Source organism: Macrosteles quadrilineatus, unplaced genomic scaffold (genome assembly GCF_028750875.1).
Source record: "Macrosteles quadrilineatus isolate MER2022 unplaced genomic scaffold, UCM_ALF_1.0 Scaffold_1__1_contigs__length_201487025, whole genome shotgun sequence".
Classification (NCBI taxonomy): domain Eukaryota; kingdom Metazoa; phylum Arthropoda; class Insecta; order Hemiptera; family Cicadellidae; genus Macrosteles; species Macrosteles quadrilineatus.
Window position 1 is genome coordinate 86313827 of NW_026542594.1, and position 27724 is coordinate 86341550.

Below are 27724 nucleotides of genomic sequence, written 5' to 3' on the forward strand. Positions count from 1 at the left end.
GAAAACTCTGAACTCAGCTTTTAACAAGTGTAGACTACAATTCTCATTGGGCCTATGTTAAGAGCTGTCCTTTGAGTTGAGTTCCATATTTCTAAGTAGGCCTAATGTACTAACCATGAAAGCCAAATCAGAACTTCATTGTCTGGTCAGCAACCTGAAGGAATTGCTACCAATAGCCAACTCACATTTGGTGCATTTTATAACTCGTAACAGTTTTGAAAGGATGATACCAAAGTACCTACAAGATGAAATAATGTCCCTAGACATGAACGAAATGAATCAATTGGTTTTGAGTAGGTTTTCTAATGACGGAACAATACCTAGACCTACAAATAGCACAACTCCTCACCTTATAAGCTTTCTCAATGATACTCAGAAGCTCTCGTTGAAACATAACAGCTCTTGTCTTTCTTTTGAAGACTTATTAAAATGTATAGAGTCAAAAGTAGACAGTGGTAGCTCTTTTCATATTTCCAAACATTTAATGTCAATGAAAAAGTCTCATGAGGTAGAAATAATGAGTGCCATTGTTGCTGCAATCGCAAAGGGGGAGAAATGTACACATATAATTGATGTGGGAGGAGGGAAAGGATACCTAAGTTCTGTTCTTGCTTTAAAACATGAACTGAAGGTTTTAAGTGTTGATTCATCTCTTGTGACATCTAAAGGGGCAGAGAGACAAATGCCAAAAATTGAGGTAAGTTAGGCTACTCAGTTTTTCTTTTAGTCATACTAGGCCTAGGCTATTAACTTAAAGTTATTCATTTTATTGTTTTGTTGGTAATTATTTACCGTATTTACACTGGGATATGATGTAAGGCTGCACTTTACTTGACGTCCTACACTCATTCGAATGAAAATATCGATCGATATATTGATTAATCGATTGCTTCATTCGATATATCGTTTGGTTAGTTAGGTAAGGTTAACCTAACCTAACTAACCAAACGATATATCGAATGAAACAATCGAATGAAAATATCGAATCGAAAAAACAATGGAATGAGTGTAGGACGTCAAGTAAAGTGCAGCCTGATGTAATTTTGATAGGCCTAATGTCTACTTAAAGTATTTTTAACGCTGAATCAAAAAATGCAATCAGTTTTGGTCGGAGAGATTCCTAAGTGGCCGCACAGTTAAATAATTAATATTAAGCTTCAGTTTTGTAGATTTATTAACATATTTGTGGTATGGACGAGTCCAAGTTCTAGTGGCGGCTAACACTAAAAGGGGTGGAAGGTTTGTGGAGTGGAAACAGCTGTCAGTTGTTTACATTCAATACTAAACAGACAAAACCACACACGACGCCATAAGAGCAAAATCAGAGTTACAATATGCAATAACTAGATGTATCAAAGAAAATGGACTTTGGTGCTGTTTAGAAAATAGGCCTACAATAAATCAACTAAGATAACTTACATAAACTATTAATCACATGAGAACATAAACAAAATAGAATTTATTCCCGTAAAATATCAGTAATAGAACCTAGGCCACTGCCGACATGATCATCATCCTCATTCCAATCCTCAACCATTGGCTTATGCCTCGAAGTCTGTTAATGAACGTGCCATAGTGCATAATCCCATAGTACATAATCCCATTGTGTCTAAAAGTGAAAACGTGCCACAGTGCATAATTTAATGTAGCCTATCAGCAACTAATAAATTATGTTTCATATAATCTAATCCAATCCAATCTAATCTAACCTAACCTAATCCAACCCAACCTTAATATTAGGTAATGTTTAAATCGCAGTTTATGTCAGAAAAGGTATGTGAGGAAGATAGGTCGGACTTTATGCGGATTCGTGACTATCCTTTGAAGTATACCAAAGTACCTACAAGATGAAATAATGTCCCTAGACATGAACGAAATGAATCAATTGGTTTTGAGTAGAACTTATAAGTCCTTTGAAGTGAGGTTAGATTAGGTAAGTTAAAGGTTAGGTTATAATGAACCGACTCATTAATTTATGCAACTTCCAGACTGTTTTTGCACAATTGAAATAGTGGGTGAAACACAATGAAATAACAATATCAAAAATGCGCATCTTTATTTCATTGTGTTTCACTCACTAGCCTACGGTATTTAATTGTGCAAAAACAGTCTGAAAGTTGCATAAATTAATGAGTCGGTTCATTATAACCTAACCTTTACCTTCCTAATCTAACCTCACTTCAAAACACTTATTAGAGTCACGAATCCGCATAAAACCCGACCTACCTTCCTCACATGCCTAAATAACTTAAGAAGTGATTATTTGGTTTCTAAAATCAAAACAAATTGATTTGAATTCATTCCGCATTAGATCAAGTATAAACAGTTGTTTGCTCTTCTCACTCAGTCCTCCTCACTCCTCACTCAGTACGGACCCGTCCAGTCCAGACCACGCCATAAGTTATTACCATTACCTTCAATACCGCTCAATTATCCTTAGATTCGTAATCCTAACCTTCGTTTTACGGCCACTACGGCAACTTAGGAATCTCTCCGACAAAAACTGATTGTATTTTTGGGTTCAGCGTTAAAAATACTGTAAGTAGACATGTAAAAATAACATCATATCCCAATGTAAATACAGTAAATATTTGCTGTTTTGTTTAGGCTACAATGTCATACAAAAAATAATCTGTTTATCTACTGGTAATTAAGGTACGCCTAGGTTATGGCCTAGGCCTATATATTTACTGAAGGCTAAAAACAAGAACATCTGCTAGTCCTGTTACTCACTGCCATTAAAACAAAATTAAAAGGTAGGCCTAGGCTAATTTACGACAGAACAAGGGTGTGACCAAACGCCGAAAACCAAAATCATTTTTTTTTAGTTTTCCGTAAAAAAAAGGAGCATCCTTTTTTAACACATCCTTTTAAGTCCATCCACATCCATTTAACACGTTCGCTGCTGACAGCTAGATGCCGGGACGGCGCCAGGAGCTGAACTAACGCTTGTCGCTGCATAAACATTGCTGCCGACACACTGATTTACAGTAAAAACAACAGTAGTTATACTGGATGGCAATGTTCTGCAATAAAACTGGCTTTGGACATAGTACCAAGCGATTCTGATAGATAGTAGCGTTACCCAGGTTGCAGTCGGTAAAGTAGTGTCGCTATCTAGCAGAAAAGAGGTGGGGACAAAGCCCTGTTCTAAACGACCCTGGTGGGGATTTTGGGAAACTATACTTTTTATTGTCAGAAAAGTACGTCCCCACGAGCTGCAAAGAAATATAGGACGCTCGTGACAAGCTGGCTGATCCATGGAAACGTTAAACAACAATGACACAGCGTTGTATATGTACAACGCTAGCTCCTGGCGCCGGGTAGGCACGTTGTAAAAATACAACGCCAGCAGCGAACGTGTTAAAACATCCTTTTTTAAGGTAAAAAAGGATGTTTTTTTAAGTTGGCTATTTGACTAATTAAGTTTGACTAACCCATTATTATGATTTTTGAGATGGGGACCCACCAACCTATATGCATATTTTAACCCAGATATGAATGAAGGATGAATATAGAATGGAGTGTGAGCCCTATGTAGCTTTCTTACTAAGACCAGCTGTTCATTAGTTAGGACCTTATTGAAAGCCCAATAATCAAGAACAGCTGGGTCCAGTTTCAAACCATCAAAAAGCTACAAACTTTTTTTGATTAGCTACCAGGCGAGCACCGTAGCCACTGAGCTACCCAGTTGTTTCTATTTAGGTTACCGGTAGGCCTACTATCTATTTTTATTTGTAGTCTATTCAAAAGATTGGATTTTTATATTTTTAATCTGTATGAATGATGTAGGAAAACAGTAAAACCCCTCATATTCGGCCTACGTAGGATGGAGCTGGATAACATTTTGGCCGGATAAACCAACCTATTATTAAAACGATAATTTGTATCTAATAACAATTAACTTAGTGATTGATTCAAAGTTATTCATTGAGTAGGTGAGTATTTAAGTCTTTTTTTTTTATCTACTAACTCAACTGAATAGTGAACCCGCTAAAAATGTGAATGAACAGGAAACGGATACAGTAAACCGTGAGAATGCTCATATCATGGAGACTATGTGTACAGCCGTGGGAATTTTAGTATCGAATCCGGGAAGTGACCGGATAAACCAAGAACCAAAAATTCCGTGGCCTAATATTAGGGGTTCTAGTGTAAATAGTTTAGCAAAAAAATGTAGTCTTGCGTATTTTACGTAGCCTAGGCTATCCTGATGATATATATATATATTTTTTTTTTCAGAAGTTATGGATGACATTTCAGAAAAAATCTGCCTCGAGTGATACCTCTAACATGAGAAATGCAACAGGAACTAAAGAATCAAAAAAATACTCCGAGCTTTTCAAAATTGCTACTAATTTTATTACAGAGAATACAAATGTCATTGAGATATTGAATCATAGTTTTCCTGAAGATGAATTGGGTAATGTCATGTTAGCTGGGCTACACACGTGTGGAAATTTGGCTGCTTCATCTATTCACTTATTTTTAAATAATCCTAAAAACGTCCGATGTTTGGTAAATGTTGGTTGCTGTTACAATTTAATGACCGAAGAATTTAATCAAAATCCATGTGATTTAGAACACTCATCTGCAACCAATGTCAGTGGTGTTGGATTTCCTATGAGTGCTTATTTGAGAGACGAAAAATTTGTATTGGGTCGAAATGCCAGAATGTTAGCAACCCAGCCTCCGGATAGGATGTGTCATGAAGGGACGGTAAGATTTTAATTTAATTTGATGAAAACCTACATTTTATTGCTTTAAGTCTAGTCCTAAAGTAGGGGAAGGTGTTGTACCTAGGACCTATTTTACCTTTTTATTTTTGTATTTTGATATGACACATTAAAACACAATAAATGTTAGTGGAAAGTAATCATTGTTCTTTAACACAATACATATATTTTATTTAACCCTTTATTTTCACCCAAAAAAGTTATTCAATTAAAAAAAAAAATTGACATTAGGACCAAGGTACAATACCTATGTTGTACCTCGGATCTACATATGTTGTACCTTGGACCACTGATTTTTAAGTAGAGGAAATAAATGTAGAATTAAATGTTATCAAATTAATAATTAGTTTTTGTTTGATAAAATATAACAAAACTGGCCCTTACAATACATATTTTATTATTTTAATCATATTTTGTAAGAAATTCACTCAAGTTCACTTATAGCTAGTTAAGGCCTACGTAAAATATTCATCTTACTGTCTTGGGGGCTCTGTCCTGTTCAATTTTAGCAAATTAAATTACAAATGCCTATAATAAACCTTTTTGACAGAATTATCAAAGTCTCCTTTTAGTAGCCTAAGCTACTATGGTCCAAGGTACAACCTATGAGCTAGATCCAAGGTACAACACCTGGCCATTTTGTAAAAACTTGGTTCTAGACTATTCTAGGTTAGGATTAACATGGTGTGAATCATATGAAACTGTAGCTGAGTTGTTGGTTTATAGCATCAAATTGCCAGCTGAGATAAACAATCATTAAATATCTAACATAATAAAAGAAAATTAAAAGTTGAATATTCTTACTTTTTCCTTGTAAAAACTTGTTTTAGTTTTCTTGTCAAAAGGACACATTCAATTCCAACTTGAACACATTCAGGGCCGCGTTAAGGGTCAGTGGCGCCCTGGGCAAACCCAAAAGCAGCGCCCCCCTTATATATATGTATATATAGGCCTATATATACACTGTATAACTATAAAGGTTTTGACCACAGCAGTGTAGGCAGGGGAAGAGGGAAGGGGGGTTGACTCATTAGTTCGCCGAAATTCACAGCAGGTGGGTTGAGGGTTGGGGTGAGTGCAATGAACTTGACAGTAGTTGCTATGCGATGCAAATGCCTCTTGCCCTGCGCCGATAGCTTAATGCACTACGCAGTGATTTGATTACTGTTAAGTACAAGTACAGTACAGTGTGCAGTTCATTGCATTATACACGTATTGAACGAGGTTCTACTAAGGGAGTATGTTTTTTACATGGTTCTACTATAGGCTTATAGTAAATATATATATATTTATACATTAGCGTGTTTTTTTTAACAGTTTTGTTTCGGGAGGGAGTTTTCAATTCCGTATTAGTGGAAATACTGGTAAATACATTTCACTTTCTTTAAAACTGCTTCTTGAGTTTGTTTTCTTTGAGCCAACCGCTTGCGGCTCTCGGCTCCACTAGGTTTTTTATGCTTTTTTATAGGCCTACTTACTTGTATCAACACTTCTCTATTTATTTATTACTGGTTCACTTACTGCAGTGTGAGTGTCAACTCAACACTGACTAGTGACTGTCACAGTTTAGGTTGTGTTGTGACTGATTTGACGACTGTGGAACAGGAACAGGCACAACACGAACACAACCTAGTGACCACTGAGGGAGGAGTACTTAACTGTACTGGACTGGCGCCGCGCGGTAGTTGGTAGTGTTGGTAGTTGCGACTTGTGGGACTGGGAGGGATAGGAGGTGCACGTCAACCGTAGGCCTGTAGATTACAGCTTACAGCTGGCCTACGTGCTATTCCCGTAATTTGCTGACGTCGTCCAAATTGCAAACAAAAAATCAGCTGATGTATTAACATATAAGTATATATTATTTGTTTTGTTTTGATTTTTATTGTTTTTATAATTTTTCTCAATGGTAAAATGGTGTTTGCAATCTGAGTGACGTCAGCATATGACGGGAATAGCACATCTATGTATTTTCCTTCCACCATGCAGGCCTCCCTGCCTCTGGTATTATAGTGAGTGCGCCCAGTTCACACTGCTGTCTGCCTTTCCCTGACTACACGAGGTATAACCTGAAGCACAGAAAACATACTACTAGTAGTATGTTTTCTGTGCCTGAAGAAGGTCGAGTATTTTCAATTTTGTTGTAGTTATTTACTTTTGCAATAAGGGAAAATCACTTAACTACAAGTTGAAATCGCCCTTTTTATTTTTGAAATCCCGGCTGATAAAACCCTATTTTTCCTAGTTCAGGGCGCCCCTCAGGCGCCCCCCAACCGCCGGCGCCCCTGGGCATATGCCCAGTCTGCCCGTTTATAAAAGTAGGCCTGAACACATTAGGATATACCTCTGGTGGCTAAAGCATAAACTAAGGGTACAAGTTCTCCCTTTACTCAACAGATAGTGCCAGAATGAGCATAGGTCCAAGGTACAACAACTTCCTTTGAATTGATTGGAGTAAACTGTTCATGTATACAATGTCCACTAAATCTTCCCTGTGCGATTTCGGTACAACTCAGCCAACGATGCCCTTTAGACCAGGCTGTGGTTGACCTGGAAAATCAAAATTTCCCCTCAGATTACTTTAAAAAGTACACACACAGGTAGTTTATACAAATCTAATACCCACGTATCATTATGCGACCCTGTCTAGTGTTGTCGCAAGTAAGAACTAGGCTATCGGGAGTTTGCTAAATTAAACAGTCTTTGATAAAGAGAGTTACAAGTTTACCTAAACAAAGACAGTAACATTTAGAATAAAAGATTGTTTGTTGGCTAATTTATTTTATTTACTCCGCTTAATTGGCGGACCTGAGACCACACACTTAGTATTTTTTTAAGCAACAGTCTGATCTACTGAGAGAGGCTGACAGGAGAGACATAGACCTCCAAGCCTTTGCAGACGACCTAGTGCTGACTGTTAGAGGCAAACACGCAGCCACAGTGAACAACCTCACCCAGACAGCCGTTAGCTTCATTGAGGGGTGGTGCTCCAAAGAGGGGCTCACAATTAACCCTGACAAAACAGAGATAATCTCCTTTACGAGAAGGAGAACTAACCTAACAGCCCCAAAAATTCAGGGGAAAAGTGTAAAACTTGTGAAGGAAACAAAATACCTTGGAGTTTACCTCGACCAGAAACTGACCTGGAGCAGGCACTTTGACTATGTACTCGCAAAAGGTACAGGTGCTTTTGGTGCTTGCAGAAGAACCTTTGGCAAGAAATGGGGACTCAGTCCCAAACTCACACATTGGACCTATGAAGCCATAGTCAAACCAATGGTTACATATGCAGCCTTAGTATGGTGGCCTAAGGCAGAGCAGACAGCAGCTGGCAGGAAACTGCAGCAGCTGCAAAGGCTAGCGTGCTCGGGGATCTGTGGGACCATGAAATCCTGTCCCACAGCTGCAATGGAGGCAATACTCGACATGCTCCCACTAGGGCTGGAAGTTAAGAAATGCGCAGCCATATCTGCACTAAAAATGGGCAGCAGAGGTGAGCTGAATCTACATAGGCAGTCTGGCCACCTGTCCATCCTGAGGGGATTCCCAAGCATGGACATGGAACTAGGCACACCAGACCTCATGACAAAGGAATACGACTTCGAGATTCCTTACCAAGTTGCAATAGGGGGAAGAGACAACTGGCAACAGTGCAACTTCAGCAATGACAGAGCATGCTTGGTCTATTACACCGATGGAAGTCGGAAGGATGAGAGATCAGGGCTGGGAGTGTATGGTAACAAAACCAAAATATCTCTGGCCTTGGGCAGAACAACAATAGTTTTTCAATCAGAGGTCCTGGCGATTGAGTGCTGTGCTAATAATATTATTAGCAAGAATCTAAGAAAGGGTAAAATCCTTATTCTCTCTGACAGCCAGGCAGCATTGAAGGCGCTGGGGTCATGTGTGACACAGTCACGAACAGTAAAAGGGTGTAAAAACACCCTCAAAAAGTTAGCAGAGTGAAACCAAGTCAAATTGTCTTGGGTTCCTGGACATTCGGGGCATGAGGGGAACGAAAAAGCCGATGCATTGGCCAGGAAGGGTGCGGAAGACCAACTGTCAGGACCAGAACCCTACTGTGGTACCCCCATAAGCTCAGGAGTAGCCAAAGTCCAAGACTGGGTCAAGGTTCAAAAGGCTCTGGCCTGGATGAACCACCCAGGTATGAGGACGTCCAAATTACTAATCGACCCCACTGATAAAGGCTGGAAAGACTTGCTGAGCCTTAAGAAAGGGGACATTAGTCTGCTAGTAGGAGTGTTAACAGGGCACGGTCCTATCAGGAAACGTCTCAGGACCATAGGGAGGTCACAAACAGACCTCTGCAGGTTCTGTGAGAACGAGGTAGAAACCTCAGAACACTTATGGCTGGACTGTCCAGCGTTGGCCCATAGAAGGCTTATATCTCTGGGGAGGTTATTCCTGGAACCAACAGAGATAAGGAAGCTGGGTGTCTTTCAGCTCCTGGGCTACTTGAGGAGCCTAGGGCTGTCAGAATGAATTAAAGGGTGCTACAAAAGGTCTCCAGGCCAAAGTAGCTAGGGGTATGCCATTACCCCAGCCCCCACAAAAAAAAAAAAGCAACAGTCTATTTAATTTATTAATTTTGAAATCAAATTCCATTTTCATTTGGTTTACTACCTAATAATTTTAATAGCAACCCAGCAGATGCACAGGCAGACCTTGCCTACGTCTGCTGATTTCATTATATTTATCAAATTAACTAATACAGAAATGTCCTTTTTATTCTTAGTCTTAGTTTGTATTTTGTAATTGTATATTTTGTATTCAAAAAGTATGTATCTTGTTTTCTATGTGGACATAAACATGTTATTTAATCAATTATTTCATTCATTCATTCATTTATTCACTAATCTTATTTTTGTAGGTTGAAACGGATGTTCTTTTCTACAGAGCTCTTCTTGAACTTTATTTAGAAAAGAAACTAGGATCAGCCAATGGAACTTCTCAATTTAAAGTTGGAAAATTAAAACGAAAATGCTCCAGTTTCAATGAATATGTACATAAAAGTATTGAGCGTTTAGGAATTCACATCCAGGTAAAATAGAAAATTAATTTATTTAAATTTATTTTAATTAGGTAATTGTTAGTTATTTCTGTACTTCTTTTACCTTTGTAAAGCATATTGTTTGTATTACTTTTCACATCAATAAGAAAAATGCTCTTTACAATGTTTTCCCTCCATTCTTACAGTACTGCTGGGTGTCTGTTATCTTTGTCTCAATTTTAGATGTCATACAGGATCTCTACTAATGAGCAGATTCAAACTGGTTCAGTACCTTTTTTATGGTTAGTGTTTTAGTGTTGGATAACAATTTTGTCAAGATCTGAAGTAACCTGTGACCGAAAGTAAAGTGTTTGGATTAGAAGTGGAGCAGAGAAAAAGATTAAACCAACAGCAAATAATTCATCCTACATATAACATAGCAGAAAACGTATAGTTACTACAGATGTTTTTCAGTTAAAATATGGCTTCAAGATAAGCATTAAAGAATGCAGTCCTTGCTTTTGACCCTGTGGATTGACAACCTATATTTTAATTTTAATAATTAATTGTTAATTCTGCAGTTGGTCTCATGGCTTTGAAATAGGCAAAGTGCTCCAACCACTATAGCAAAATATAAACTATAATCTACATGAGTTTAATATAAAAAATAACAACTAAACAAACTAATCAATTGAAATGCATTTTCTCAAAGCAAAGGCACAAAGTTGCATGGGAGGGTGTGTTTCTCTTCCTAAATGGTGAATCACTAGTTTAGTTAACTATGTGTTGGTGATGGCAGGTAGACAATGATGAGTTACAGCAGTTGTATGACTACCATGCTGAAGTTTCACGCAAGCAACTTCATGCTTTCTTCCTGTTGAAGCTTACCATTGCACCAGCTATTGAGGCTGTAATAATGTTGGATAGGCTTCTTTATCTACAGGAGCAGGTGACTTAATTTCAACTGAGTAATAGTTATATTTAGTTTAATTCTTAAAAAAACATACCATTTGGAATTTTATCTAAAAAGAATCAGTGCTGCCCAGCTTTAAAAAAATAGCCAATGGTATTGGACTGTTAACTATATTTTTCCTAACAACATTGAATGTAACAACACTTAAATTCCTCAGTTATGCTAAAATAAAGACACAATATTGTAATACATTGTTATAGTTTTAGATTTCCATTATTAATTAATGTACCTAATCATGTATCTATATAATTATCAAGCCTATTTTATTTGTTTACTAACACTATGATTCAGAATTATTTAGTTAATAATACAAAAATAATAAGAAGAACCAACACAGCAATACAGAACCAACACTAGTGTTAACACACACACTACAGATATAACAGCCCTTTAAATAATCAAATATTATAGCCTATCAAGGACAAGCATTCAAGGTTAAAAGCCCAGTCTACAAAATACGAACTTAATAATTTTATTTAGTATTTTATTATGGTTTCAGAGAACAAAAAGTCAGAAGCATCAAACACAGACACATTAATTCTACTTGAACTAAAGGCCCTAAAAAGAAAGACAGGATAGAGTTTGTGCGTTTCTTCGTGAAGCCTGGGTGTGAGGGGCTGTAGTGGCAAGTGGGGAGCCGAGCGTGTGAGGGGAAGTTGACGTTGTGTTCCTATTCTGCTACTAGTCTGACTAAAGACATTTCTCGGCATTTTTCAGTGTTCGGACCTTGGTGCGGAGGCGGTTCAGGTTGCTCGCACGAGATCTGTGATCATATTAATGTAGGCTAATTAAGGGTTCCATAACAAAAATGAATATTTTCAATAAATATCTAATTTCTTACCTCATTAACCCTTTGGGTCCCAAGTGCCGATCACATCGGCACTTCAGTTTTATCTGAAAAGACCCGAGTGGCAATGTGATCGGCACTGCCATTACGATCGAAAAGGCCCAGGTGCCGATGTCATCGGCACTATATGTGTATGCGAAAAAACCCAAGTGTTGTCATCGGCTTTTTGTAAATCTACCACTAAAAAATTATTTATGAAGCTTGTACCACCTGAAGGGTGGGACAATCTCAAACAGGTCAGCAGGACCGGAAAATGATAACACATCGTAACTGACTCACCCTGATTTATTGAAAAATAACAAAGTACCCTTTTACTAACCTGTTCAAATCAATAATGACAATTTTAATACACATATGACAAACCAAAGACAAATTTCTAAATAATCAATAAACCTGAAAAGTCAAAATGTGAATTACTTACCCACTAAAACCTTTGTTTCGCCAACCTTAACATAAGACGAGATTTTGGGACCCAAAACTCTTAAACAATACAAGTACTTAAATAAAATGACAAACTGCAATAAAGGAACTAATCATAAATCTAAAAGGTAATTCCTGGGACACCATGTCTGCACTGTAACCTATTAAAGCTTGGCCAAAATTTATTTAAGTTAAGTTAAATTTAATCAAAACATCTTCTAATTCTTCCCAGTATGGGCTTTCAGATAAACTTCAGTATAAAGTGAGTTCAAGTTAAAACTAAAATTCAGAACAGATAAAACAGATTAACGTTACAAGAATCTCTACCAAAAAAATTGCTGGAAATCACTAAGTTACAGTTAGGCCAAAAATAATAACCAAAATTTATAAAATTGTATACATGAAGTTAATTTGAGTCCATGGGTGCACGCACTAAGTTCAAATAGGTCTAGGCCTAATAGGGGTGGGCGAGTAGTGATTTTTCAATTCGAGTCGAGTCGAGTATTTGAGTAAAAACTCGAGTGTCGAGTCGAGTAGTTACACGTTAAGTAGGCCTAGGCCCAGGGTTTATGCTGCGGTAGTATTTTTAGCATCTTGCTATTCACTACTTAAAAATGCTAAGTTTACATTGTTTTGCAGGCTAGGCCTATGGCAAATTTTTTACAAATAAAATTGAAAGATGTAATGTTCAAACAAATGTAATATTAGCCTACTGGAATTTTTTGTTTTAAATGCTTAAGTTATTGAATAATATTTTTTCTACAGTTAGGCCTAACTTAGTTTTTGTCTTTGCAGAGAGTTTGCAGCATTTTGCTGAAAAAAATTTCATCCTAGCCTAAACCCTGCCTAGGCCTAAATAGGTAGTTTAAGTACTTATACAAAATTTTCTAAGTTATATGGTTACTAATTATTAGTACCTCCTACCTTAGGCCTAATAAAAAATTTGGCCTAGACTACTTGTTGGCTGCAGCATTAAATTATTTAGGCCTACACATAACTTGTAATTGTGTGTTTTATTTTTTCTTGCCTTTAATTCCTCCTCACTAACATGATAATCAACCTAACTAACTAAGGTACCTAACTTTAAGAATAATTTCAATTCAAATAAGAAACAGAATTTATAAAAATAAATTTATTTATTTAACAGAAAACTTATATCAAACTACATATTGTATCACAAGTTAAAAACATCAATTAGGTATTTTAAAATAGGTAATCACTTGGATAAGCACTTCATCTGTCTGAAGTTTGAAGGTTATGGGTACTAGGGCTATCCTCTTCACTCAGTACATTTATAAAAATGATCAAGTCACTCGTCTCTGTCAGACTGAAAATATCAAATAAAAACATAGTAGGCCTATTATCTCGAAATAAAATCCCACATTAAACACTTAATTTAAAATTAAAACACATTTCACTGTAGCCTGGTATAGCCTATTTGGCCTTTCTTTATAAACTCACATTTTCTAGGTTAAGTTACAATTCAAACTGTAGTTGTCATGTTTCTGTCACCAGATTGAAAATTGCACAATCAAAATCACAAACAGAATATGTTTATTTTACTTTCTATTAAACTTCCACCAACAAAATCAATTTTATTTTAAGTTACAAATTTACTTCAAAGTAAAAACATTCAAAACTGACGTTGACATAACTTCACTCCAATCCATTGTTTTGTTTGTTAATAGTTTGACTAATTTAATTCATGTTTATGTAAACTCATTAGAAAATTATACTTATATAGTTCGGCCGCTTAGAAAACGACCTGCGCGCTAATGGGTACTAGATTTGTATCACATCTTGCTTTGATTTTTATTGTTATTTCTTTGTAATGTTTCAATGTAATGGGTTTCCCGTTGGAATAAATAAATAAATAAATAAATAAAAAAATAAATAAATAAATAATGCTAAATCAATGCTGGAGGAGGTCGCTTTCTAAGCGGCCGAACTATAGTTTGTTTACGCCAATACCACAGTTGTAAAAGTACAAAAATTATCGTCCATCTGGCAACACTGAGTTTAAAGTGGAACTGATCTTTTCTTTCTGCCATTTGCCTAGACCCAATGAGATTGCGTCATTCAGATGCATCGATGTTCCTTGCAGTAACTTATCGGTTTGTAAAACTAAACACCAATACCGATTAATTTGAAAAAATATTATGCTACAATAGGTTATTTTTATTTGTTGTATTTCTATATTTTTGTATAAAATATTTTTATGGCAGTTCAAACTAAATCTGATACTGTACTTAATAATATCTTCAAGAATCGTCTGCCATTGTTAGGCCTACTAGTCACGAGACTCCCTTGTTGACTATCGACTATTGCAATTCGATAGATTCATTCAATGCTTTATTTCAACTTACTGTATCGTTATCGAGACGTATTGTTGACTGTTGTAGGAAAGTGAAAGTCTGTTGTTAGTAGTAGTAGTCCTCTTGCTAGCTCTGCCGAATGACGATGGGTGTTTGTTGAACATTTGGTTTACGCTGGTCTAACCTATATGAGGTTAGATATTTGTTTTTTGTAGGAATGGGGATTAAATAAGGCATCAACACAAAACAAAATATAATTTATTAAATATGGATGTAGAAAATCGTGAATTGGCACTATTTATAACTACTCGACTCAAAATTTTCGAGTACTAATTACTACTTGACTCGAGGTCGAGTATTTGAAAAAACTTGAGTAATTACTCGAAGGTCGAGTACTCGCCCACCCCTAAGGCCTAATTTAGATTTCACTTTGAAAGTAGTAGATCAGTCCGTCCACTGAAGCAAAATAATTTCCAAAAAGGTTAGAAACCACCTGAGTATCGAGAGGCAATTTGAAGTGTTGCGAAGTGGGCGGAAGTAGGTAGTCCCCCATGGATGTACTCTAGCGTTGAAAAACTCCAGATCCGACAGACTCAAAAGGGCCCTCGTCTTCAACCACTGGGGTAGCCAAGAGGTTCCTCTAAGTGGTGGTGCTCTCCCTTACCCAGGTGTCTAGGCTAGTAGGCCTGCGGCTCCAAGTTAGCTTCTACGGTGTCATCAGCGTGATCGTCCCAGGAAGTCGAACCGCTGTTACGAAAAACTTCATACATAGTAATCTGTATACAATAAATAGGCCTAGGTTTCAAATTAAAGCAAAGTGCATTACATCTTTTAATGCTCAAAATTTGAGATTCATTATATGCATATTACATGTTGATGTTAGAACATTTTGATACTGTACAAATTAGCTACATATAATTGGAAATAAAACCTACTAAAACAAAATCTGATTTGAGATAGATAAGTTTATTTTTTTTTACAAGTGGTTCTATAATAGGCCTAAGTTTTATAACTCACTATTTTATGTATTTATTTTTTTTATAAAAATTTACAAAATTTATAGAAACCAATATATTTATGCCTGTGTGAAACAATAACAGTGTTGTTCCTTTATCTGCAAAGCCAAATCGACACATGTGCCATTAACCAGTCATTGGATCTAGTAGGCCTAGCCTGCAATCTTTAGTCCTATCCTTCCACGCACCTGGAGGTTACTTCCAGGTCAATAAAAACAAACATTTATGAAGTAAAATTTGTATTTTAGTACACAAATTAAGTTTTATTTTTAATTTTAAACATCAAAAATATGTTTAGTGAACTCTTAATTGTACAATAATTTAATTTAGATTTTATAAATATAAAATGAAACTATTATTCTATCAAATTTTCTAACATAAAAGTATATGAAGAAATCTTTTACAAGAATATATTCAAGAAGTTAATTTAAATTTTACCACAATGTCCTATAATGTGGTTTTAATTGATAACACCCAATACCCGATGTTTTAAGTAATTTAAGATAATAGGTATCTTAATACTAAAAGGCTCTGTACATACGTCGTTCGTGAATCTCCCTTTCAGCATGGCTAGGAGTGATTTACAGTAATAGATTACACGCAATAATCAACGCACACACTAAACTAGAGGTCGCATCACGGAAGTTGCCTGCAGGCTGTACGAGAATCGGCAGAGCGCACACGGAAGTTACTTCCAGCCTCTTACAAAACTGAACAAAACTAACAAAATATAAAATAGTAGGGGTGAGTTTTGACCTTCACTCTATTCTAGGAATGAGGTGCTTGAGGTACAGTGACACTGCCGACACCACTCAAAATAATATAATCGCGAAAAATAAAACAACCCTGGAGGTTACTTCCCTGATGCGACCTCTGGAAGGTTAACAAAGTTACAGCAATGGAATAAACAATAATTAGTCGTTACTAGATACCAATACAGAGACTCCTTTTACAAAATATACCTGCCAAATAATTTAAATGTAGGCCTAGGCTAGTAGGTCTGATACAGTCTATTTTATACTCATAAAACAAAGGAAAAGAAATTGCACAAGTCAGGGATTAAAATGAGCTTAACAGAAGTTAAGAAAATAGTTTGAATCTTTTAAAAGTGTGCAACATTTTAACAGGTATGAAACTTCCTACCGGCGAACAAAACTAATCAGCATTTTTCTCTAAGACAATTTTGAGATCTTAACTAGTAGTAAATACAAATTCAACTTACCATTATTATGGGGTTGTGAGTGAGTCAGTCACACATGGGATTTAAATAGAAATCACTCAAATATTTTTTAGAAGAAAAAATACAAAAGGACTTTGGTAAAAGTACAAGATTAACAAACTACATGTTTCTTCAGTGCAAGATGGCGAGGAAAGAGAAAGAGAAACCAGGACGCCGACTCAACTAACGACGGAAACCAAACCCGAAACTTAAACAACAGTAACAAATTTAAACATAGTCAAACGACTGGAAAAAGTAACACAAAATTAATATCGTCCACCAACATGATTTCCAATACGCCTTAAATTCTAAAACAAAGTAATATTAAATATCTCAAACAAATAAACTTCCACTACATTTCCTATAACGTTGTCATTTTTCGGGTTGTCATTGCCAATGCTCCCAGTTCATACGCAAAATAAAATCTCAGAAACTCTGGGTTCTCACACTATAAAAACGATTTAGAAAAAACTCTCACCATTGATTATGTTAACTTGTGACAAGAAAAACTGGTGACGGAAAAAATTCAAAATTCTTGGTGAATTTCCGGCACAAGCTATTCCACCGAAAGATATATCAAACGAGAGCAAATTAAATTCTTTTAAGCGAGTCATTTCAACAACACACTCAAAACGTACTTTATATAGAGCTTGAGAGTAAGAAGAACGACAAAATTTGCGTGGCGTTGACCGGTCTGTACAGCTGTTGCGCATCAAAACATTACGTACAGCACGTTTTTCAATTTGCACTGATTATGTCCTGAGTATTAGACGTTTTGTCTGAACATTTGAGCTAGGACTAACCTGACTTCTCTGTCCTCTGTTGTTTTATTTCTTTTTTAAAACTCTTGTTACTCCAAACTAATACTCTATTCCTTACTTTTCATTAATTAACAATTTTCCATTTGCATGTACATGAACTTGTTTTTAGTGTGAATTTACATTAGGCTACCTATCTTACCGTTTGAACTAGGGTATGCCTAGGCCTAACTTGAGATCTCTGTCCTTTGGTGTGAAGTTTTATTTACTTAATTTATCGTGAGAGAACTTAACTTTTTATAAAGTATAGTTACTTATAATTATAGTATATGCCTATATAAAGTTGTATGGATCTAAAAATTAGTATAAAAGCAGGCCTAGTTAAAACTTATAGCCAATCAAAATGAGTGAGAAAAAATCAAAAAGAAAACATTCCCCTGAAAGTGAACGTACACTAATTTAAAATATACTGGAGTCCGGTGTAACGTTTATTGATGGAAATGAAAGTGATGATTCACTATTAGATATTCCTCCTTCTTCAAGTGAGGATGTAGACGACACTGATGAAGATCCTGACTATGGCCCTAGTGGTAAAGATGGACTTACCCCAAACAGGTATAGTTTTTTATCCAACTTTATGAAAAATGGAAGAAACGTGATGTCTGATAGCGACAGTGACAACCCTCTTTCTGTGCAGGATAGGACTGAATGTTATGTAAGTGTAAGTCAACCCTTTTCTACGCCTAACAGTGAAGGTATTAATCTAGATCCTGATGATCCTATAGGCCTACCTATTGATGAGCCAAGTACTTCTACAGGAAGGTCTCTTGTTGTATCGGGGACCTTAAACAATAGGCCTAGGCAGAAGAAGAACCAGAACAGTAAAACTAGATGTAGGGCTACAACAAATCCTAAATCAAAGTCAAAAAAACAACCGGAAAGCCCAGAAAGTAGCGACTGGGAGGAGCTTGAATCTGACACTGACCCTGAATATAACCACAGCTTTCAATTCTCAGAATGACCTGGTCCTAAACATTGCCCGCCTAGAAATTCAAAGCCCATTGAGTATTTCAACCTTTTTTTTACTAAATACCTTAGTAACTGAAACAAACAGATATGCTGGTGAGTTTTTCAGAAATAATCCTGCCGTAAGAAACCGTATGAAAGATTGGGTCCAGGTTAGTTTAGAAGAAGTGAAAGCTTTCATAGCTATTGTGATCAACATGGGCATTATTAGAAAACCTTCAATACAAAGTTACTGGTACACTTCTTCCTTCCAAAAATGTGATTGATTGGTTTGGTAAAGTACTTAGCCGAAATCGGTTCCAAGCGATTTTGAAATTTTTCCATCTAACAGACTCAACCACTCTACCACCACTTGATTCCCCAAATTACAACCCCTGTGGACGATTTCAACCTCTGATAGATCATGCAAACCGCCTTTTCCATCATTACTACATACCTCACCAAAAGCTGTCTTTGGACGAGTCACTAGTTGGCACCAAAAAGCGAGTTGCTCTCACGCAGTATCTTAAAAAAAAAACAAAAAAAAAAAAAAACACCACAGATGGGGAATAAAATTATGGGTCCTTAGCGATGCTTTGACTAACTACTGTTTGAAATTTTACTGTTATAAAGGAGCAAAATATGAGGACAACAGAGAAGAAATTCAGCGTCTAGGGCAGGGCTACTCAGTTGTTAAAAAGTTGTTAGAGATGGAAAATTTCCTAAACAAAGGATACCATTTATATCTTGACAATTTTTTCACATCAAAGAAATTGGCTAGATTTTTGTATCAAAATATGATGACATGGTTGACTGGCACAATTCGTACGGACAGGAAAGGAGTACCGAAAAAGTTATTAGGCAAGTTCCCTGTAGGCAAAAGAGTTTATGTTCGGAAAGGACCTTATTTATTCATGGCTTTTCGTGAAAAGGCAACTAACAAAACTCAATTCATTTTACTAACATCCAATGCCCAAGCCAAGAGTGTGCGTTACACAGTTAAAAGAGGAGGAAAACTGGTGATTAAGTGCAAACCTCACATAGTGTATGAGTATAACCACGGGATGGGAGGTATAGACGGGACAGACCAGTTGCTCTACACTTATCTGGATGAGCGTAGGTGTATGAAGCACTTCAAAAAGGTAATTTTTAATATTTTTGGAAGAATGGTCTTAAATGCATATGTCCTGTATAAGCTGAATACAGACAGACCCCTTTCCAGACTTCATTTCCAGGTATCCATCATTGAGGAGTTGGCAAATGAATGGTTTTCAGAAAAAGCTCCGGTTGCTGAAAATAGAGGTGGCGGCGATGGGTTTTCACCCAACAGGAAATTTGGATTAGAAAAACTAGAAGTGAATAAGGAAAGCAATTGTTGTGTGTGCAGTAGGAAAAATGACCCCATGGGTAAAAGAAGAAGGTCAAAAACAATTTGTGTTAATTGTAGGTGTGGATGTCACTTGGACTGTCTTCCTTGACACAAATGTAAATAGATGAGCTGTTCCAGAAAACATGTAAATAGTTTTAGCTCTAAAAGTTTTAATTCAATTTTTTAACAGAAAACATAACATAAGAATGATGTGCATATAATGAACTGCTTTCACATTCTTCTCACTATTCTTCTCAGTAGCTTCTCAGTGTCTAAAATAGGTGAGAGACTTCATTTTACCTTTTTATTTCTTGCATGATACCTATTTTTAATTACTGTAAATAGATGCAGGCCTATAAATGCATGTACAAATGTTATTGTCTAAGTATTTCTGTAGTAAGTAGTAAATATTTAATAAAATTGGGTTTTATAATTACTATGTGGCTTTTAGGATAACACAGTGGTAATGACGCCGTGTTTTAAAAGTTCCGAGCCCGACTCTCTTACCAAGATGGCGGAAATCGGTTTCACTACTGATGAAATTTGGTTTAAAGGTGTAAAGCGGGATAAACTTGAATGAGTTCGCGAACCAGCACGATCGGACCATGGGAACGGGGCTTTACGGGGGGTTTTATGGGGTAAAAATTGGGTTTTCTCACTTTTGACCCTCAAAACACAAAATTTCCCAATTTCTCTTTAGACCTTTTTAAAGAGCTTAAAAAAACAAATAATTTAGTATATAAAAGTACTTTTGTTCGATTATTAGTAACAGAGAAAATTAAAAAAATTGTAAATTTAAAATTCCCATGTTATTCTTATGGAGAATATTGTCAAATGTTGTAGTTTGCTTATTTATGAATATATTTTGATCAAACTTGGCAAATTTATTTATTTTGTACTAAGCTATCAATATTTTACTCAAAAACACACTTTATTAGTTTCCTTGTAGCAGCAAACCTAGGTACTCGTTAAACCTAATGTTATTAAAATATATTTAACTGAAAATCAATTCAGACAAATGGAAATTCGCTTAGTCGGCAGGTTTGCTGCGGCGGGGGTATTTTATTATATGTCGATTTCGGCAAAAAATTAACTTTTTTAATTTTTATAAAAAAAATACTTAGGCTATTTATTATTATTTTTTGCTAAAACTTTCACAATATGTTCTTTATTCAGTGGTATTTAATAAAATAATAAACTTATAGGAAAAAAGATACAGCTAACATTATTTTTTTGGGTTACAAAATGAAAATTTGAGAAAATATTAGGCCGTTCATATATATGAATTATATATATATATATTTTTTTTTATTCATATATTTTTTAAAATTTTACTTAACATCGTTAAAGAAGATTTTATCAGCTAAAAGATAAAAAAAAAAATTATAACTCTAGCTGCTTTCTAAGGTGAGCTATGGATATTTATTTGATAATAGTACAAAACAGCTGAAAATGGCTTGGGATTCTGGGGTATAGTGTGCATAGAGTAACTGGGCCATCTGGTGTGACAACGCAAAAAGTGGTCTGGGTCACCTCTGATAAAAAATTAACACATTGCTTGGGACCCAAAGTGTTAAGAGGAATGATGAAAATGTTTAAGAACGGAGAATAGCATATTTTATAAAACTGTCTATATTAAAATTTAGAGTTGGCTATTTTTAATACTCCAAAAATTACTCTTTAAATTACAGAGTCATAGAAAACTGGCACGTAAGTAAGGAGGCCTCGTTATCTGACCACAAATACATCTGCTTGAGCATGCTAAGTGACACTGTCACCCCCTCCTTCCGAAATCCCAGGAGAACAGACTGGTCACAGTATAACTCTGATAACAGTTCCAGTTGGGATCCGTGAGTGGTAGGGTCAGCTGCATTGACCAAATTGCGACCGACTTACAGGACGCAATGATCACTTGCTTCCATGACAACTGCCCTCTGGGACAGAGAAAACACAGTACCAGCACTAGATGGTGGACTGCGGATTTGACTCGCATGAGGGCGGGTGTCAGGAAACTATTCAACCAATGCAAATGGAGCCGTATGTGGGAGCCATATAGAAGGGCACTTACAGAATACAGCCTTGCAATAAAAAAAGCTAAACAAAATTCATGGAGACAGTTTATACAGGAGGTAAACAGTCTCAGTGCTGCGGCCCGCCTTCAGCGGGTTCTAGCGTCCAAACCTATTGGACTCTTGGCATCTCTTAAGCTTAAGGTACCAGGAGGGCAATATACCACTGGGGTTGGAGGAAGTCTCAAACTTCTCCTTGAAACTCACTTCCCTGGTTGCATTTTTGAGAGTGACAACACAGGAGTGTCCGGCTGAAGTTCTTGGCCGAGAACTGATCGTGAAAGCTGGAATACAGCCAGAAGGGTTGTCACACTCTCTAAAGTTAAATGGGCAATCAATAAGTTTGGTCCATTTAAGTCTCCTGAGAGAGACGGCATCTATCCAGCCATGCTTCAGCAAGGACCGGATGCCCTCAAGCTCCTCCTATGCGAACTCTTCCGAGCGAGCTTGGCCTACGGGTACATCCCTCAGGCCTGGCGTCTCAGCAGGGTGGTCTTCATTCCCGAAAGAGGAAAAGCAGAGTACTCTGATGGCAAATCATTCCGTCCTATCAGTCTTTCTTCATTTCTCCTCAAGACCTTGGAAAGGCTGGTGGAGAGGCACATAAGAAAGGGTGTACTTCTCAACACACCTCTTCATCGCAATCAACACGCCTACCAGCCAGGCAAGTCCTGCGAAACCGCTCTGCACGAGTTGGTCAGCAGAATTGAGGACAGCCTGGCTGCTAAGGAAATAGCCCTATGCACCTTCATGGACATTGAAGGAGCTTTCGACAATGTAACATACGGAGCAATGGTGCGGGGAGTTTGTGAGCGTGGACTCGAGCAATCTCTGTGTAGAGGGACAGAGTCTATGCTTAACTCAAGACGCACCGTAGCCGACTTTCTTGGTGAAAAAATTGTGATCGCACCCACAAAAGGATGTCCACAGGGAGGTGTACTTTCACCCTTACTGTGGAACCTTGTGGTGGACGGTCTTTAAACTGAACCCACCAGCAAGATCATCTTTGTCCAGGGCTATGCAGATGACGTAGTCCTCATGGTACAAGGAAAATTTACAAACATTGTAGCTGACGTCATGAACGGCAACCTGCAATGTGTTAAACAATGGTGTCTCAGAGAGAGACTTAACATTCCCTATATGGGAAAATTCGCTAATAAACAAATTAAGTTTTAAGATAATCAAACTGACATCCCGATTGTTTTTTAAAAAGAGTGTATCCGCCATGTTGCTCGGACAGGGTGAGAGCGCAGACTGATTTTCGGCGTACCCCCACCCAACAAAATCGGTTCAGAGCAACTCTAACCATCCACCCCCAGGCATAACCAGGAACCGCACGAGCTCTAATATGGAGTCAAAAATGAATAAATTAGAAAATAAAATAACAGTAAAATATTCCCAGTGCCTTATACCTGAGAAAAAGATGAATTCTTGCAAGCCAATTAACACACCTAGACGAGTTTCACCCACATTGAATCCGCCATTTTGAATCTGAACGACTGCCATTTTTTACTCAGACATTCTTTTGAGCTTGAATTTACGGCATCGTAATCTAAAAGTGAAGACCTTTAATTTGATGTGCATATCGACCTATTCTTACGTTAACAATTTTCTTCTGATTCCTAGGGCTGTGCCCCTGAGGAGAAAGCGTATAATAGCAATGTAAATTAAATGAATCTTTGAACAACTGCCATTTTGCGCAGGATCAACCTTTTGAAGTGCGGTTTGCGGCATTGTATTCTACTAAAAAATACCTTTAATTTGGTGTGCATATTGACCTATGCTTCCATTTAAGATTTTCTTCCGACTCCTTGTGGGCCGTCCCCCTGAAGAATTATTGGATCACTGAATATGTGTTAAAATAGAGTTTTATGCCCTGTAACTTTGTACCAAGTATTTTAGCTCTATCTGCATTATTTTTTAAAATATTTAACCGTTCCGGGACTTTTCCATCACACTGTAAATCCATAAACAAGTAAACTACAAAAATTTTTTTTCTCCATAAGAATAACATGGGAATTTTAAATTAAACTATTTTTGAATTTTCTCCGTGACCGTTAGGCATACAACAGCGCTTCAATATACTAAATTATTTATTTTTTTAAGCTCTACAAAACGGTTTAGAAAGAAATAACAAATTTTTTTGTTTTTAGGGTAAAAAATGGGAAAAACACATTTTTACCCCATAAAACCCCCCATAAACCCCTGTTACCATGATCCGATTATGCTGGATCGCGAACTCGTTCAAATAAACGTAGGTTTACACGTTTGTACCAAATTTCATCAAAATCGGATCATTTTTGCTCGCTAACGGACACATATATATATATATATATATAAATATATATATAAATATATATATATATAAATATATATACAAATATATATATAAATATATATATAAATATATATATATATATATATGAATTTGAACGGATGGTGTTTTTGGCCTCTAGGGACCTCAAAATGAAAAAAAAAATCGGTCCCGCGTCCAGGTCTTACCATGAGTACTACGGTAATAGCTCATTCCCTATATGGGAAATTCGTTAAAATGAATTGGCAACTACTAAGAAACCCCACTTCAGTGTTAGCTTGCAAATAACAAAAGACAAGTTGAGGAAATATGCACAAGAACACCAAAGTCAACCACAACAAACACAAAATCAAAACATAAAAAAACCTAAGGCAGCCAAAGTCCCAAAAGGAGTTTGACCTACTTTCAAGGGCACTATATTTCCCCGAATGACATCAACTAAACAAAAGAACACAGTAAAACCTTTAATCTCCGCCAAGCTTCTTAAGCCGGTGGAGACCATCGAAGACTTCTTTTGGAAAAATATAGACCAATATAAAAAGAATACTCTTGTCACACACCAAGCGACAAAGCATGACCAAGATGGACTGCCTCTCCTCCACAGAGCATAGAATAAATATAGAGGCGGCACTTGCCATCTGGAGTGAAGCAGGCGTCTCGTACCAAGATGGCGGCCGGCCCGGTTTGCATTTACATTTAAACCATTATATTGTTACCATGGAAACTACCAATCAATATTTACTTCTAAAACTCTCTCTCAGAACATTGAAAGCCCGCGGGGCAGAGTCCTAGGTCAATATTGAAGGCCTCGGAGCGGTAGCTTAATCTAATTCATAAAGTACCATAGGATAACACAGTGGTAATGACGCCGTGTTTTAAAAGTTCCGAGCCCGACTCTCTTACCAAGATGGCGGAAATCGGTTTCACTACTGGTATAGCTGTAGGTATAGGAGTGGCGACTCTATATTTATTCCACGCTCTGTGCTCTCAAAGCTAAACTCTTAGAAAGATATAATTTTTAAGATGTTCAATATTAATATGTTTATAATAAGAATCGTGACAATTTGTTTTCCTTTTTTTTTGTACATAGTATACTAAACATTGTTGGTTTTCTTTTTCTTTCACTGTCCAATTGTATAAAATTTTGTTGTTGTAGTATAGCTACAATATTTCATTAAACAACTTGTGAATTGATATAAAATTTGGCATTGTATTAAATATGTTATTGAGTGTAACTACAACAATATATTGTAATGTATTTTTTGTGCCTGTTGTGATGGAAGATTGGACCATCGAGGTCTAAATCACAGCAGGTGAAATAAAGAAATGTCAAATGTCAAATGCTCTCCTCCCAAGGAAAACAGAAACAAAACAGCTGCAGGCATCCAACTCAACTCAAGTCAACAAGCCAATCACTTTGGAGTGTCCCACACTATAACCTCTTATTTTAGAAACAAACAGCCTGAAAAAAGCAGAAGAAAAATCAGCAGATCGCCAAATAATTCTTGTTTAGCAATAATGCACCAAAATATTAGAGGACTCGCTACAAAGACGAACAGACTACACCATATTCTTAGCGACACAAATCCAAGCATTCTAGTCTTGACTGAACACGGACTGTAAAAACAGAACTAGAAGCTACAAAAATTCCTGGCTACTCTATGATCACCCACTTTGGAAGAGAAGAAAACTTAGCAATATATTCCAAGGAAACCCTTGCTGATACAGTATCAGCTATTGACATATCAAACACATGCCATTAGCTAATTTTTGAAGCAGCAATGATTCGCATGCAGACAACAAAGAAAAAGGATATCTACATTCTGGAAATATATAGACCACCAAGCGTAAATGCAAGAATTGCCCTTGATCTCCTCTCAGACACGCTAGAACTACAAGAAGTACACAAGAAAACCCTCTTACTCATCGGTGATATAAATATCGACAGGCTCACCCAAGATACCAAAAACACCATGCTGGAAGAAGAGTTAACCACACAAAACATCTGGAGATTCCGCTAGAGGCCACCAGAACACAGCCACTTCCATAGACTGTATACTCTAACATACCATATGCGGATATTACTGGACAAGTTGTGTATACTGGTCTATCTGACCACACTGCGCAGCTGTGTCTGCTGAAAACACACCAAGAACACACTTCCCAAAGATGTGTAATAAAAAGAAGCCTAAACAACACAAACCTAAACAAACTGAAGGCTTACCTCCAACTACAAAATTTGGGAAAATGTTTACTCTTCACCCGATCTTGAAACCTCCGACAACAAATTTCATGATATTCTTCAAACAGCACTGCATTCTACATGCCCATTAAGGAAAACTAAAATTAGCACAAACAAAAAACATTTGAAGTACTATGATCCTGAAGAAAAAAACCTTAAAGAAAACTTTTGAAAGCTCTGCAAAAGTTTGAGTTAACAAACAGAAATGAAGACAAAGTAGAAATGATTAATAGAAAAAGGATATGCGACATTAAACTAAGAAACCTAAACCACATAAGTTTGCAGTTGAGGGAGGAGCCTATTTACCATGTGGTTTTGAATGAACCAATGAGAACCGTGCGGTGTTGCCAAATCTAATAATACCAGCTGATTTGAAAATATTGCTTAGTATATTTTAATTAGTGTGGTCAACTGGCGATGTGGCAACGTCGCACTAGCCTTGTCTTGTGATTGGCTGCCACCAACTGCAAACTTACGTGGTCCCGACTTAAAATATGTCCTCAACAGCTAGAACAAGCTGACAACAAGCCAAAAGCGCTATGGCAAGTAATAAACAATATACTTAATACTTTAATACTTTTCAATGAAATGGCGACCATACAACATTAAAAAATCACATCATCATTACAAAAACCAACCTAATACTTGGATGACTTAAGCATTGTTCACCGAATGGTACAAAGAAATTTTCATTTAAGGGCATTCAAGATGCCTACCTGGCTCAGCTGTTCGATCGAGTTGTTTCTATATCTCAGACTGAGTTAATGCACAAATTCTCTAAACTGTTTCAGGGTACTCAATATGCCTACCTGGCTCAGCTGTTCGATCGAGTTGTTTCTATATCTCAGACTGAGTTAATGCACAAATTCTCTAAACTGTTTCAGGGTACTCAATATGCCTACCTGGCTCAGCTGTTTGATCCAGTTGTTTCTATATCTCAGACTGAGTTAATGCACAAATTCTCTAAACTGTTCCAGGGTCAGACTTGTTTAAAGACCTGTTTTTTTAACTGTTCCAGGGTATTCAAGATGCCCACCTGGTTCAGCTGTTTGATCCAGTGGTTTCTCCTCGCTGTTTTTCCATTGTGGCATTCAACAGACCAAAAACAAATCTTTAGTTTTATTTATTTAATATTTGAATCGTATTCTATAGTTGAATAAAAATGTATACCATTGATATATCTCTTGAGTACCTATCTTTTAAACCTTGATCAATAATTTTCTCTCCCTAGTTCAGTACCTGGAGGCTTCCCAAGTGCGAATCAAAAAACCAAAATCACTTTTTTAGCATAAATATATGTAAATTTGCTTTTCATGGTGTTATTGAATCCACTATATATAAGTGGTTTTTTATACAAAAAATTTTGAATAACCAATTGACGGATGTTAATAATTCTCCTATATATATATATATATACATAAAAAAAGAAAGAT

The 27724-nt window shown here is 36.7% G+C and overlaps 1 protein-coding gene across 3 annotated transcripts; it reads left to right on the plus strand.

The window, feature by feature from the left end:
- LOC128998158 (probable methyltransferase-like protein 25) lies at window positions 1-27471 on the plus strand. 3 transcript variants are annotated; one of them, XM_054424551.1, is made up of 5 exons: window positions 1-697; window positions 4243-4719; window positions 9625-9795; window positions 10544-10693; window positions 27310-27471. In XM_054424551.1, exons 1-5 carry the CDS (start codon window positions 116-118, stop codon window positions 27406-27408), a joined length of 1479 nt encoding a protein of 492 aa, XP_054280526.1. In that variant the 5' UTR covers window positions 1-115; the 3' UTR covers window positions 27409-27471. The 3 variants fall into 3 exon arrangements, with proteins under 3 accessions (XP_054280526.1, XP_054281248.1, XP_054281932.1); XM_054425273.1 differs by lacking the exon at window positions 10544-10693; XM_054425957.1 differs by lacking the exon at window positions 4243-4719.
- The last annotated feature ends 253 nt before the right edge of the window (window positions 27472-27724 follow it).